At 40.7% G+C, this 15,533-nt stretch overlaps 2 protein-coding genes across 4 annotated transcripts; both read right to left on the bottom strand.

Moving 5' to 3' along the window:
• Nucleotides 1–49: 49 nt before the first annotated feature.
• On the bottom strand, nt 50–1,795 carry cskmt (citrate synthase lysine methyltransferase). Of its 3 annotated transcripts, none has more exons than XM_029753582.1 (2): nt 1,495–1,795; nt 50–845 (listed from the first exon to the last, which is right to left on the bottom strand). In XM_029753582.1, exons 1-2 carry the CDS (start codon nt 1,580–1,582, stop codon nt 172–174), a joined length of 762 nt encoding a protein of 253 aa, XP_029609442.1. In that variant the 5' UTR covers nt 1,583–1,795; the 3' UTR covers nt 50–171. The 3 variants fall into 3 exon arrangements, with proteins under 3 accessions (XP_029609442.1, XP_029609443.1, XP_029609444.1); XM_029753583.1 differs by having other exon boundaries at nt 1,520–1,795; XM_029753584.1 differs by lacking the exon at nt 1,495–1,795 and adding an exon at nt 1,249–1,472.
• Nucleotides 1,796–1,890: 95 nt separating this feature from the next.
• LOC115194147 (ubiquitin thioesterase OTUB1) lies at nt 1,891–14,715 on the bottom strand. The gene is made up of 7 exons (XM_029753581.1): nt 14,613–14,715; nt 13,782–13,849; nt 13,471–13,569; nt 13,189–13,307; nt 12,965–13,049; nt 7,425–7,619; nt 1,891–2,458 (listed from the first exon to the last, which is right to left on the bottom strand). The coding sequence occupies exons 1-7, from the start codon at nt 14,698–14,700 to the stop codon at nt 2,261–2,263; spliced, it is 852 nt and encodes a 283-aa protein (XP_029609441.1). The 5' UTR covers nt 14,701–14,715; the 3' UTR covers nt 1,891–2,260.
• Between the last annotated feature and the right edge of the window lie 818 nt (nt 14,716–15,533).

Here is a 15,533-nt window from a genome sequence, read left to right as displayed (position 1 = left end):
TCATATCGTGTAGACAAAGAAAGAAATGTCTATACATCTTTTGTCTAGATAAGTTGGTCAGTTGTATCAAGAAATTAATTATTTATTACAGTCGCATCTCATGCATGTCAAAAACATGTTCACTCCCTGACTCTGGTGCATTATGGAGCAACGCAGCGATACAAAAACAATCTACTGTGTTATAGGACGAGCTGTAACTTGGTAGCAGTAATAAGTTACTCCCCTTAGCTCCCCCACCTCCTGCACCCCCACGTCGGCAACCATCACGCCCGGCTCCCGGCCCTCTTTCTCCAGCCACAACATCCTGGCATCAGGGTCCTCATCTGAGAACTGAAAGAGAGACCCAGAGTCCCTCAACACCTTGAGGCACTGCTTAAGCACCTGGCTGGCCTTGGCGCCACCTTCCCTCGACCTTAGCAAGGCATCCATGGTGCCCTTGTCTAGAATTAGGTCTAGGCTCTCAGGACCAAAGTGTTTGTGGAGATGAGTGCAGTCCAGTTCTAAGAAGTCCAGCTTAGAGGAAGTGTTCTGAGGTTGCAGGGCTTTGGTTTCTGTGTGTTCCTGCATAAGGCGCACAGCAATAGCGGAGATGTCAGCGCAGGTCACCTGCACTGGCCAGGGAGAGTATCTGTATATGCAGGGTCCTAGGGCAGAGGTACCACAGCCCATGTCCAGAACATGTAGGGCATCAGAGTTGGGCTGTGAATGCAGCATGGGCAAGATGAAGTCCCGGATTGCGTCGAAACCAAAGAACCACTCAAAATTCTTGAAGTTGGTTGCCTTGCTGTTTTCTGTGTAGAACCGGTCCCATGTTGCTTTCTTGTCCATGTTGTTGATAAGTTCAGCTACAGAAGTAGGGACAAACAAGGGTGAATGTCAGGAAGAGAAAAAAAATACATACTAGCGGTATTATATTTTTGTCAGTTCATGTTTATGGGTTTCCTTAAAATAACATTTCATAGAACAAATGAGAGCGCCTAAAATGTGCAAACGTTAGTATCGAGCTGACTAACTATGGTAGCTAACTAAAACTTAGCTGTGGAGATTAGCACAAACAAGCTAATTTGACCAGCCTGTGCCCAAATTACATTTCATCAGTGAACGGGAGTATTTGCAAACAGAAATGCCTTTGAATTTAACCTGTATTTAACTAGGCAAGTCAGTTAAGAACACATTTTTGTTTACAATGACGGCCTACCGGGGAACAGTGGGTTAACTGCCTTGTTCCGGGGCAGAACAGATTTTTACCTTGTCAGCTCAGGGATTCGACCCAGCAACCTTTCGGTTACTGGCCCAACGCACTAGACTACCTGCCACCCCAAATGAATGAATCAATAGAGAGCAAGCCACTGTCTAGCTGTATATAGCAAATAAGCTAGCTAGTTAGCTTGCAGCCATAGAGGTCAACTGTTAGCTAGCTAGCATGAAAAGCTATGCGTTAGCTTCTAGTTTGCATCAACTCATTTTACAAGACACCAATAAATTGAGACATACTTGTTAGACTGGAGTGGTGCCTTACACGTGTGTTTGTAATTAACTTCCCTAGCCTCCTTGGCGACAGGATGTTTAAAATCAGCGCCATGATTTGTATCTCTCCTTAAAATCCTCCCTCACGCACGCACTGCTGAGAACAGCAAGCTACCTGCTGTGTGCGCAGTGGAGGGCAACTGAGCATGCGTCAATGTAAACAAGTATGCGGAATAACAGTAGAAGCATTTCACGGTTTTCCTTTGTATGAAAGATAAGCAACCCAAATTCAAGACATGTACAGACACAATAACTTTACATTCACGCAAGCATGTAAATACTGCATTGCATATTGCTGTTATGCCAGTTGAAATGTAGATACCAGAAGAGCGGCACAAACAAGACATTTACATACAAATCAAATAAGATGTAAATACCTTTAATAAAACGCAGTGTAACAAAGGAAAATAATCCAACAAAAAAAATTCAAGTTGATAACATTTACAACCACAAAATAAAAACTGTACAACTCTAAACATCTGGAGCCACTGCTATTTTTTTTGTAAATATTTTGTTTTATTAATTCACTGTTCTGTGATGAAGGGAATATATTGAGTGAAGGGGAGGGAGAAGGGGGCTGTATAATGTGATTGGTATTTGAGAAGAAAAAAAACAGTGTAATCTTCAAACACACATGTATGCATCAGTGTGGCGGGTGAAGTATTTTTCCACTGCCACTACAGCAGTAGGAAAGGACATTTGGGGGGGGGGAGATTTTCTAAATAGCAGGTAGTTATTTGTACAAGATGTCGTAGTGGCCGGGTCTATAGAGGAGGAAGACACGAGGCTCGCTGCCTTCAGGAAAGACGTGGTGGTTGACAGTGCCCCCCTCACCCCGGTCCATATACTCCACTAGGATGGACACGTTCAGGGCCTGGGCCAAGGCGATGATGTGGATATGATCACTTTCTTTAGACATGGGCTCCACCTCCTGATAGTAAACACACAGAGGACAAACAAAAAGTGTTTGAGTTTGGGGACTTGTTATGCAATTCTGGATGATACTGGAATGTACATATGCAAGAAAAAGTACTAGTTGGTCCTTTTGGCAGTAGGAATGAGACAATATATCCACAGGAAAGTATAATTGCTTCCGGTGATAGAAATCTGAACACACTACCAGCGCATTGAAAAGTTTATGCAATTATACTTTCTTGTGGATATAGTCTCACACTCCTACAGCCAAAAGGACCAACCGCACGGACAACCGGTAAAGTAAGTGAAAATATCATTTTATTCAACATTCTGGCTTGAGAGAGAAAACTTTCCTGATTCAAAATGCTAATTTCTTCCCAACGTAGAATTTAATGCAATTCAACGTCGGGTTTCCAGGCAACTTGAGCGCTAGCTTATTGCCTTTAACATCCTCAGCAATACAGTGCCTTCAGAAAGTATTCACACCCCTCAACTTTTTGTTGTGTTACAGCCTGAATTTAAAATGGATATGTCACTGGCTTACACATAATAACATATGTCAAAGTGGAATTATGTTTTTAGAACTGTTGGCTAATTAATAAAATATGAAAAGCTGAAATGTCTTGAGTCAATAAGTATTCAACCCCTTTGTTATGGCTAACCTAAATACGTTCAGGAGTAAAAATGTTCTTAAGTCACAAAAGTGTGCAACAGTGTTTAACATGATTTTTGAATTGACTACCTCATCTCTGTACCCCACACATACAGATAATTGTAAGGTCCCTAAGTCGATCAGTGAATTTCAAACAGATTCAACCACAAAGGTTTTCCAATGCCTCACAAAGAAGGGCACCTATTGGTAGAGGAGTTTAAAAAAAAAAGCAGACATTGAATATCCCTTTGAGCATGGTGAAGTTATTAATTACACTTTTGAGAGTGTATCAATACACCCAGTCAATACAAAGATACAGGTGTCCTTCCTAACTCAGTTGCCGGAGAGGAAGGAAACCGCCCAGGGATTTTCACCATGAGGCCAATAGTTAAAACAGAGTTTAATGGCTGTCATAGGAGAAAACTGATGATGGATCAACAACATTGTAGTTACTTCACAATACTAACCTAAATGGCAGAGTGAAAAGAAAGAAGCCTGTAAATAATACAAATATTCCTAAACATGCATCCTGTTTGCAATAAGGCAATAAAGTAAAACTGAAGATGTTCGGCAAAGAAATTAAGCTTTATGTCTTAAATACAAAGTGTTATGTTTGGGTAAAATCCAACACAACATTGCTGAGTACTACTTCATATTTTCAAGCATGGTGGTGGCTTCATCATGTTATGGGTATGCTTGTCATTGGCAAGGACTAGGATTTTTGGGGGATAAAAACAGAATAGAGTTAAGCACAGGTAAAATCCTAGAGGAAAACCTGGTTTAGTCTGCTTTCCAACAGACCCTAGGAGACAAATTGACCTTTCAGCAGGACAATAGCCTAAAACACAAGGCCAAATATAAACTGGTTACAAAGAAAACATTTAATGTTCCCGAATGGCCTAGTTACACTTTTGACTTAAATCTGCTTGAAAATGTATGGCAAGACTTGAAAATTGCTGTCTAGCAATGAACAACAACCAACTTGACAGAGCTCGAGGAACTTTAAAAATAATAATATGCAAATATTGTGCAATCCAGGTGCGCAAAGCTCTTAGAGAATTAACCAGAAAGACTCACCTTTTACAGCTGTAATCGCTGCAAAAGGTGATTCGAACATACGTTGACTCAGGGATGTGAACACTTACAGTATCAGTAAAGTTTGGACACACCTATTCCTTTTCTACATTGTAGAATAATACTGAAGACATCAAAACTATGAAATAACACATGATATAATATAGTAACCAAAAAAATAAAAAGTGTTAAACAAATCAAAATATATTTCATATTTGAGATTCTTCAAAGTAGCCACCCTTTGCCTTGATGACAGCTTTGCACACTCCTGGCATTCTCTCAACCAGCTTCAAGACATAGTCACCTGGAATGCATTTCAATTAACAGGTGTGCCTTGTTAAAAGTTAATTTGTGGAATTTCTTTCCTTCTTAATGCATTTGAGCCAATCAGTTGTGTTGTGACAAGGTAGGGGTGGTATACAGGAGATATCAATTTGGTAAAACCCCAAGTACATACAGTTGAAGTCGGAAGATTACATACACCTAAGCCAAATACATTTAAACTATGTTTCACAATTCCTAACATTTAATCGTAGTAAAAACTCCCTGTCTAAGGTCAGATGTCAGAATAATAGTAGAGAGAACTATTTATTTCAGCTTTTATTTCTTTCATCACATTCCCAGTGGGTCAGAAGTTTACATACACTCAATTAGTATTTGGTAGCGTTGCCTTTAAATTGTTTAACTTGGGTCAAATGTTTAGGGTAGCCTTCCACAACAAGTTGGATGAATTTTGGCCCATTCCTCCTGACAGAGCTGGTGTAAATAAGTCAGGTTTGTAGGTCTCCTTGCTCGCACACACTTTTTCAGTTTTGCCCTAAAATTTTCTATGGGATTGAGGTCTGGGCTTTGTGATGGCCACATCAATACCTTGACTGTTGTTGTCCTTAAGCCATTTTGCCACAACTTTGGAAGTATGCTTGGGGTCATTGTCCATTTGGAAGACCCATTGTGACCAAGCTTTAACTTCCTGACTGATGTCTTGAGATGTTGCTTCAATATATCCCCATAATTTTCCTGCCTCATGATGCCATCTTTTTTGTGAAGTGTACCAGTCCCTCCTGCAGCAAAGCACCCCCACAACATGATGCTGCCACCCCCGTGCTTCACGGTTGGGATGGTGTTCTTCGGCTTGCAAGCGTCCCCCTTTTTCCTCCAAACATAATGATGGTCATTATGGCCAAACAGTTCTATTTTTGTTTCATCAGACCAGAGGACATTTCTCCAAAAAGTACAATCTTTGTCCCCATGTGCAGTTGCAAACCGTAGTCTGGCTTTTTTTTAATGGTGGTTTTGGAGCAGTGGCTTCTTCTTTGCTGAGCGGCCTTTCAGGTTAAGTCGATATAGGACTTGTTTTACTGTGGATATAGATACTTGGTACCTGTTTCCTCCAGCATTTTCACAAGGTCCTTTGCTGTTGTTCTGGGATTGATTTGCACTTTTCGCAAAGTACATTCATCTCTTAGAGACAGAACGCGTCTCCTTCCTGAGCGGCATGACGGCTGCGTGGTCCCATGGTGTTTATACTTGCGTACTATTGTTTGTACAGATGAACATGGTACCTTCAGGCGTTTGGAAATTGCTCCCAAGGATGAACCAGACTTGTGGAGGTCTACAATTGTTTTTCTGAGGTCTTGGCTGATTTCTTTTGATTTTCCCATGATGTCAAGCAAAGAGGCACTGAGTTTGAAGGTAGGCCTTGAAATACATCCACAGTTACACCTCCAATTGACTCAAATGATGTCAATTAGCCTATCAGAAGCTTCTAAAGCCATGACATCATTTTCAGGAATTTCCCAAGCTGTTTAAAGGCACAGTCAACTTAGTGTTTGTAAGCTTCTGACCCACTAGAATTGTGATACAGTGAAATAATCTGTCTAAACAATTGCTGGAAAAATTACTTGTGTCAGGTACGTACAAAGTTGATGTCCTAACTGACTTGCAAAAACTAGTTTGTTAACAAGACATTTGGGGAGTGGTTGAAAAACTACTGTTAATGACTCCAACCTCAGTGTATGTAAACTTCCGACATCAACTGTTTGTCAAGAACAGTTCAAATAAGCAAAGAAACTACAGTCTGTTACTTTAAGACAATCAGGAGAAAAAAAATGTAAACTTTGAAAGTTTCTTCAAGTGCAATCGAAAAAACCATCAAGCACTATGATGAAACTGTCTCTCATGAGGACCGCCACAGGAAAGGAAGACCCAGAGTTACTTCTGCTGCAGAGAATAAGTTCTTTAGAGTTACTGCGTGAATCAGGCATTCATGGTTAAATTTCTACAAAGAAACCACTACTAAAAGTTCACCAAAAAGAAGAAGAGACTGGCTTGGGCCAAGAAACACAAGCAATGGACATTAGACCGGTGGAAACCTGTTGTTTGGTCTGATGACCCAACCGCCGTGTCTTTGTGAGATGCAGAGTAGGTGAACGGATGATCTCCGCATGTGTGGTTACCACCGTGAAGCATGGAGAAGGTGGTGTGATTTATTTAGAATTCAATGCACACTTAACTAGCATGGCTACCACAGCGATACACCATCCCATCTGGTTTACGCTTAGTGAGACTATCATTTGTTTTTCAACAGGACAATGACCCAATACACCTCCAGGCTGTGTAAGGGTTATTTAAGCAAGAAGAGTGATGGAGTGCTCATCAGATGACCTGGCCTACACAAATCACCCGACCTCAACCCAATTGAGATGGTTTAGGATGAGTTGGACCGCAGAGTGAAGGAAAAGCAGCCAACAAGTGCCCAGCATATGTGGGAAATCCTTCAAGACTGTTGAAAAAGCATTCCAGATGAAGCTAGTTGAGAGAGTGCTAAGAGTGTGCAAAGCTGTCATGAAGGCAAAGGGTGGCTACTTTAAAGAATCTCAAATATAAAATATATTTTGATTTGTTTAACACTTTTGGTTACTACACGATTCCATATGTGTTATTTCATAGTTCTGACGTCTTCACTATTATTCTACAATGTAGAAAATATTACAAATAAAGAAAACCTTTGAATAAGTAGGTGTCCAAACTTTTGACTGGTACTCTATGTAAATTAGATACTTCTGTATTTAATTTTATAATAAATTTGCTAAATACATGTTATCACTTTGTCATTATGGGCTACTGGTGTGTATATAATCCATTTTTAATTCAGGCTTTAACAACAAAAATGTGGAAAAAGTCAAGGGGTATGAATACTTTCTGAAGGCACTGTATATCTCCCTTATTCTCTGATGTTCCATAATAAGGAACCCACCTGCTGACAGAACTCCCTGACAGAGCGTCCCCCCTCGATGAAGTGCTGGAAGAAACCGTGCTCCCTCTGCAGGTAGCCTGAAGTGAGCAACCGCAGGTACACCACGATGTAGTCTGACACGCTCTGATCTCTGAAGGAGCCCAGCAGCTCACTGAGTCCTGGCTGCTTCTCACACAGCTCTAACAGGTCCATGAACTAGGGGAAGAATAAACAATAATGTTCAGTTTGGTGATGCTTTTACATCAAGTGACTTAAAAGTTGTTAACATGTTCAGTACAGTGCATCTAGAAAGTATTCAGACCCTTTCCTTATTTCCACATTTTGTTACATTACAGCCTTATTCTAAAATTGATTAAAAAAAAGAAATCCCCTCATCAATCTACCCACAACGACAAAGCGGAAAAAGGTTTTTAGACATTTTCGCAAACGTATTAAAAATAAAAAACAGAAATAACTTATTTACATAAGTATTCAGACCCTTTGCTATAGGAATCGAAATTGAGCTTAGGTGCATCCTGTTTCCATTGATCATCCTTGCGATGTTTCCACAACCTGATTGGAGTCGACCTGTGGTAAATTCAAACGATTGGACATGATTTGGAAAGGCACTGTGCTTGAAAATTGTAATGTTTGTGCTTTCCTAATAACACATTTCTGTGTTCTATTCATGTGCTTTTCTAGAGAATAAGCCTCGTGAGGTATTGGTCTGTCACATGTTATGAACCAGTATGGGTCGGTCACACGAATGAAACAAAAACGTTAATGATGAATTAATTATGCTAAATCATGCAAATATAACTTGTCTATAACTTGTCTGTGAATAGCCGTAAATAAGACAACCTCTGGGACTTCCCCAGCAGAGCTCCTGATTGACATTGTACTATGGTGCATTGAATTGGTTGGAACCTCTCCAGCGCATTGATAATAAAGGATGATTCATTTAAGATTGACTTAAGTGTCCCTGGTGGTAATTTCCACGACATGGTGGTGAATTTCCACAACAGCACACACCTGACTATATAAGGTCCCACAGCTGACAGTACATGTCAGAGCAAAAACCAAGCCACGAGAGCCCACCAAAAGGCATCTAAAGGACTCTCAGACCATGAGAAACAAGATTCTCTGGTCTGATAAAACCGGTGGTTGAGAGAGACTATAGATTCCTCAAACAGCAACTTTATTATAAGTTTTGCAAAAATTGAGCCGTTAACAATTCACGCAACAGTGCAGAGTTAAGAGCCCAACGAACAGAGTTGGCTCTCAACTTTTATAGAAAAGTCCAACCTCTGTGTATATGTGTCAGTTAGCAGAGGTGAGCAAACAGGGGTGGGGAACATAGTGTATATAAGGCATTTAGCTTGTCTATGCAGACTCTGCCACCATGGCCTTTTTTGCCTTTACCTCCCTTCTCACATCATTTGCTCACATTGTATATAGTCTTATTTTTCTACTGTATCATTGATTGTATGTTGTTTTACTCCATGTGTAACTCTGTGTTTTTGTATGTTGTCGAACTGCTTTGCTTTATCTTGGCCAGGTCGCAATTGTAAATGACAACTTGTTCTCAACTTGCCTACCTGGTTAAATAAAGGTGAAATAAAATAAAAATTAAGATAGCTGACATTACCACAGCTCACACAAGTCTTCTGCTCCGTCCTGCAAGTTTCCACACAGATGAGTTCCTACAGATAGTACAAACGGGATGTCACATACAGATAAGAGCCGGGTGCGACTGTAGTACGCCCAGACTTATCACTAAGTCACAAGACAAGCCTGCACCAGCAAAAAAACAAAAAAACACTAGCATATAACAATGGACAATTCTCTGAGTGAAAACAGCATAGTATGTCTAAATGTAATTTTCCCACTACAAACCTAGATTGAACTCTTTGGCCTGAATGCTAAGCATCACTTCGGGAGAAAACCTGGCACCATCCCTACGGTGAAGCACGGTGTCAGCATCATGCTGTGGGGATGTTTTTCAGCGGCAAGGACTGGAAGACTAGTCAGGATCAAGGGAAAGATGAACAGAGCAAAGTACAGAGAGATCCTTGATGAAAAACTGCTCCAGAGCACTTAGGAGCTCAGACTGGGGTGACGGTTCACCTTCCAACAGGACAGCGACCCTAAGCACACAACACTGGAGTGGCTTTGGGACAAGTCTCTGAATGTCTTTGAGTGGCCCAGCCAGAGCCCAGACTTGAACCCAATCGAACATTTCTGGAGAGACTTAAAAATATCTGTGCATTGACGCTCACCATCCAACCTGACAGAGCTTCAGTGAATTTACAGAGAATGGGACAAACTCCCCAAATACAGGTGTGACAAGCTTGTAGTGTCATACCCAATAAGATTCAAAGCTGTAATCGCTGCCAAAGGTGCTTCAACAAAGTACTGAGTAAAGGGTCTGAATACTTATGTGAATGTGATAGTTTTTTATTTTTAATACATTTGCAAACATTTCTAGAAACCTGTTCTGCTGTGTCATTATTTGTTAAAAATGTTATTTCACCTTTATTTTTTAACCAGGTAGGCCAGTCGAGAACAAGTTGTCATTTACAACTGCGACCTGGCCAAGATAGAGCAAAGCAGTGCGACAAAAACAACAGAGTTACACATAAACAAATGTACGGTCATTAACACAATAGAAAAAGTCTATGTACATTGTGTGCAAATGTAGTAAGATTAGGGAGGTAAGGGAATAAATAGGCCATCGAGGCAAAATAATTACAATTTAGCATTAACCCTGGAGTGATAGATGTGCAGATGATAATGTGCAAGTAGAGATACTGGGGTGCAAAAAAATAAAATAAATAACAATATGGGGATGAAGTAGTTGGGTGTGCTATTTACAGATGGGCTGTGTACAGGTACATTATATGGTATTGTGTGTAGATTGATGAGGGGAAAAAACTATTTAATCCATTTTAGAATAAGGCTGTAATGTAACAAAATGTGGAAAAAACTATTTAATCCATTTTAGAATAAGGCTGTAATGTAACAAAATGTGGAAAAAACTATTTAATCAATTTTAGAATAAGGCTGTAATGTAACAAAATGTGGAAAAGTCAAGGGGTCTGAATACTTTCCGAATGCACTGTATACAAAAAGTGTACAAAACATTAAGACATCTTCCGAATATTGAGTTGGGCATTTCGTTGTATTCTGTACGCAAATCCGTGACACTTTATTTAGTATGCTTAGTTATGTTTCGTATGGTATGTATTCATTTATGGATATCCATCATCCATTTTGTATGGTATGTTACAAATTGCAATTCGTACAATATGTTACGAATTTGCAAAATGTATGACACAAATTCCAATTTGTTACTGTTAGCTAAAAGTGTTAAGGTTAAAGGTAGCTAACATGCTAAGTAGTTGTAAAGTAGCTAAAAATAGCAAGTAGTAGTTCCAGAGTTGCTAAAATGCTAAAGTTGTCCGTGATGCGATTCAAACATGCAACCTTTGGGATGCTAGACTTACGCGTTATGCGCCCACCCATCCACTCTGACCAACCACCCAACTTTTATTTTTGTACAAGTAACCCGTCTTATGTAACCATACCAAACGTAACATTTCATACTAATTGAGTATCCCTGATTTCATTTACTATGTTACGTCTAATCTATGAGACAAGGTTGCCCCCAGACCAGCCTCAATTCCTTGGGGACTCTACGAGGTGTTGAAAGTGTTCCACTGGGATGCTAGCCCATGTTGACTCAAATGCTTCCCACAGTTGTGTCAAGTTAGGGAGGAGGTCAGAGACCTGGCCGGGTGGTGCCAGAATAACAACCTATCCCTCAACGTAACCAAGACTAAGGAGATGATTGTGGACTACAGGAAAAGGAGGACCAAGCAAGCCCCCATTCTCATCGACGGGGCTGTAATGGAGCAGGTTGAGAGCTTCAAGTTCCTTGGTGTCCACATCAACAACAAACTAGAGCGGTCCAAACACAACAAGACAGTCGTGAAGAGGGTACGACAAAGCCTATTCCCTCTCAGGAACCTAAAAAGATTTGGCATGGGTCCTGAGATGCTCAAAATGTTCTGCAGCTGCAACATCGAGATTATCCTGACTGGTTGCATCACTGCCTGGTACGGCAATTGCTCGGCCTCTGACCGCAAGGCACTACAGAGTGTATTGCATACGGCCCAGTACATCACTGGGCTAAGCTGCCTGCCATCCAGGACCTCTACACCAGGCGGTGTCAGAGGAAGGCCCTAAAAATTGTCAAAGACCCCAGCCACCCCAGTCATAGACTGTTCTCTCTACTACCACATGGCAAGCGGTACCGGAGTGCCAAGTCTAGGACAAAAAGGCTTCTCAACCGTTTTTACCCCCAAGCCATAAGACTCCTGAACAGGTAATCAAATGGCTACCCAGACTATTTGCATTGTTTGCCTGCCCCCCCCCCCCCCCCCCCCCCCCCAACACATCTTTTTACACTGCTGCTACTCTCTGGTTATCATATATGCATAGTCACTTTAACTATACATTCATGTACATACTACCTCAATTAGGCTGACCAACCAGTGCTCCCGCACATTGGCTAACCGGGCTATCTGCATTGAGTCCTGCCCCCCGCCCCCCGCCCCCCACCACCCGCCAACCCCTCTTTTACGCTACTGCTACTCTCTGTTCATCAGAGAGTAGCAGTAGCTGAGTCAATCACCACCTTCCGGAGACACCTGAAACCCCACCTCTTTAAGGAATACCTGGGATAGGATTAAGTTATCCTTCTAACCCCCCCCACCCCCTACCCCCCCAAAAAAGATGTACTATTGTAAAGTGGTTGTTCCACTGGATATCATAAGGTGAATGCACCAATTTGTAAGTCGCTCTGGATAAGAGCGTCTGCTAAATGACGTAAATGTAAATCATATATGCATAGTCACTTTAACCATATCTACATGTACATACTACCTCAATCAGCCTGACTAACCACTGTCTGTATGTAGCCTCGCTACTTTTAAAGCCTGTCTTTTTACTGTTGTTTTATTTCTTTACTAACCTATTGTTCACCTAATACCTCTTTTGCACTATTGGTTAGAGCCTGTAGGTAAGCATTTCACTGTAAGGTCTAAACCTGTTGTATTCGGCGCACGTGACAAATAAACTTTGATTTGAAGTTGGCTGGATGCCCTTTGGGTGGATTATTATTGACACACACGGAAAACTGTTGTGTGAAAAACCCAACAGCGTTGCAGTTCTTCACACAAACCGGTGTGCCTGGCACCTACTACCATACCCTGTTCAAAGGCACTTAAATATTTTGTCTTGCCCATTCACCCTCAATGGCACGTCTCAATTGTCTCAAGGCATAAAAAAAATGTTTTTTAACTCGTCTCCTCCCCTTCATCTACACTGATTGAAGTGGATTTAACAAGTGACATCAATAAGGGATCATAGCTTTCACCGGGTGAGTCTATGTCATGGAAAGTACAGGTGTTCATCATGTTTTGTACGCTCAGTGTATGTCATGTGTGTGAGCTATCACTGTTGTTCATGTGGTGTACAATAAGAGGGAAGCAACTCACAGTATTGTGGAAGTCCTCAATGGTGAACTCAGTGAAACCCTGGTTTACCAGGTCTAGTTTGCTCTTTGCTGCCACTGCTTTGAACCTATAGAGACATAAAACATTGCATCAGTATTCAGTGCCTATTAATGCCTATTAATGCAGCAACACTAATCATATCGTATTACATAGTCTGCTTTACCGACCATCAATGAGCTAAATGCACTACGGAAGTGTTATGTTACCTCTGCAGCTCTTTGCTGTCTTCGAGCAGTGATTCGAGATGTGAAAAGCCAAAAGCTCTGTAGAAACAGTTCCCGTCTGGTCGCGTCTTACGAATATATGAGTATTTTTTGTGTAAATCCTAAGGACAAAAACAGGGACATATAGAGAGTAAATACAAGAATTATGTCACCATTTCTAACCTTCATTGGTTTTGTGATCGTAAGGAACCCTTTCGCCTTAAACCAGTATGAAGTGATGCGGATTCAAATCCTGTAATTGAAAAATTGTGTGGTTTTACTGACCTTGATCTTGAGCTGATAAATGGTGTCTTCCGCGGCATACTCTCTCTGCAAAACTGACAACTCCTGTCTGTCTGACACTAAAAGGATGCTTGTTGCGATCTAGACACACACACGTTAGCACACGGACGTTTCATATTCATAGATTTATAGAAACCAATATAAAACAAGAACACAGGGTGATCAAAATCATGTGACGCAAAGGTATGCATTTCTAGTGCAGTTGAACCTTCTCCACAGCCGACTTATGTCAGTCTAATTCAAAACCTTGGCATTGATAATATGTAGGCTTATTCAAGTGTAAAATCTCTCACCTCCTGCTGAATTCTGTCCTGCTGTGCCATAATGGCCTCATCATAAGCAAGGCAGTTTACTCCTCCCGCTGGAGAGAAGAAAACACCATAGACGTTTTTAAACAAGTAACATGACAGTTCATTCACAAAGAGTGAAGTGCAATGGTGCTGTAAAAAAAAGTTTACCCAAATTCTGAATTTAACGTTGGAACTAGCTATATTACATAATGGTTATTGTAGTAGCTGTGTCAACAAAACACAGCGATGGGTAGCATATTTGCAAAATCACACTTTTTAATAACAATTGCTGGTTACGTAATTTATACCACAACATGAAATTGATGACAACGTGCATGTAGTTAAAGCAAATTCTGTCATCACACATCCGTCTACCATTGGTAATCAACAGTATTAAATCTGGTTCACTTGGGGTGCAAGTGCAACCATGTGGTCGGCATCGGACCATATTTTTGGAACAACTAGGTTGAATTGATTAGTTAGCAAGCTAGCCAACTATCCTATTTTAGTTATGGCGTCAATAAACATTTGACAACCAATTGAAATCCGGCAAAAATATACGGTGAATGAGATACTACATTATGTCACAGATAATGCTTAATGGTATCACCTTCATCCTCCAAAAACTACAGGTCGAAAATGCGTTTCTTTGTGTGTGATTTGAATGCTTTGGCCTCCCCTATTGCCCTCTCATATTCATGCAAGCAACTTGTCCCTCAACTGCTATCACTAGATTGCCTAACAATCACATTACACCTCCATAAATAACAATGCGTTGATAGCCGAAGCCGGTTAGATTTCTGTCATCTTTCGTTTTGATGTTGTTTCACTCACCCTCCATCTCTCCCTGTGTTGTTTCCTGCTGTTGCTCCTGCGCCATTTTAGCTGTAGAATTGTGTTTCCTCTGTCTCACTGACCTCATTCTAAACTTCCGGGTCCCAGCACAGCAGCTGGATCTTTCTCTCTGACAAATGCACATAAATGCAGATATCACACATATTTAGAACGGGTCATTAGTTTTCCGTCTCAAATAACTAGATTTTCTATATATGCAATGAATGTGTTTGAGTGAAAAGCTAATCCAATTTTATATTAATAATCAAGACCCTTCTCTTTCTCAAATAATAATAATAATAACCTGCCCAGGGACTGCGGTTGAAAATTAGCCGGCTGGCTAAAACCGGCACTTTTACTGAAACGTTGATTAATGTGCAATGTCCCTGTAAAAATAAAATAAACTCAAATGGCTAATTTCCACTGACGATTTAGTCGAAACGCAGACGTTTGTTTTCATCAAAGCGGGCCGCCCGGCACATTTGTCTCACTGGACCATGGCTCCTGCGTACCTGCTTACTAGGAGCCAAAGCACGGCCCTGGGTACTTTTCAGCTGGCATAATGTCAAAGCCATAGTAAAGCCACAAGTCTGTAATGTCAAACTCCTGATTGAAACAACACTAGAGCTTAACATAAATTGGTGAATCGCGACCCAATGATGTGGGAGTGAGTCTCAATGGAAAAGCACCAAAACACTTGGGTCACATGTGCAAATGACCTATTATATCATGGTTTGATGTACAGTACCAGGTTTGGACACGCCTACTCATTCAATGGTTTTCCTTTATTTTAACTATTTTCCACATTGTAGAATATTAGTGAAGATATCAAAACTATAAAATAACACATATGGAATCATGTAGTAACCAAAAAAGTGTTATAAACAAATATATATATTTTAAACTGAGATTCATCAAAGC

Source organism: Salmo trutta, chromosome 5 (assembly GCF_901001165.1).
Source record: "Salmo trutta chromosome 5, fSalTru1.1, whole genome shotgun sequence".
In the NCBI taxonomy this organism is placed as follows: Eukaryota; Metazoa; Chordata; class Actinopteri; order Salmoniformes; family Salmonidae; genus Salmo; species Salmo trutta.
Note: the sequence above shows the minus strand (reverse complement) of the source record. Positions and strands in the feature narration are given on the sequence as shown.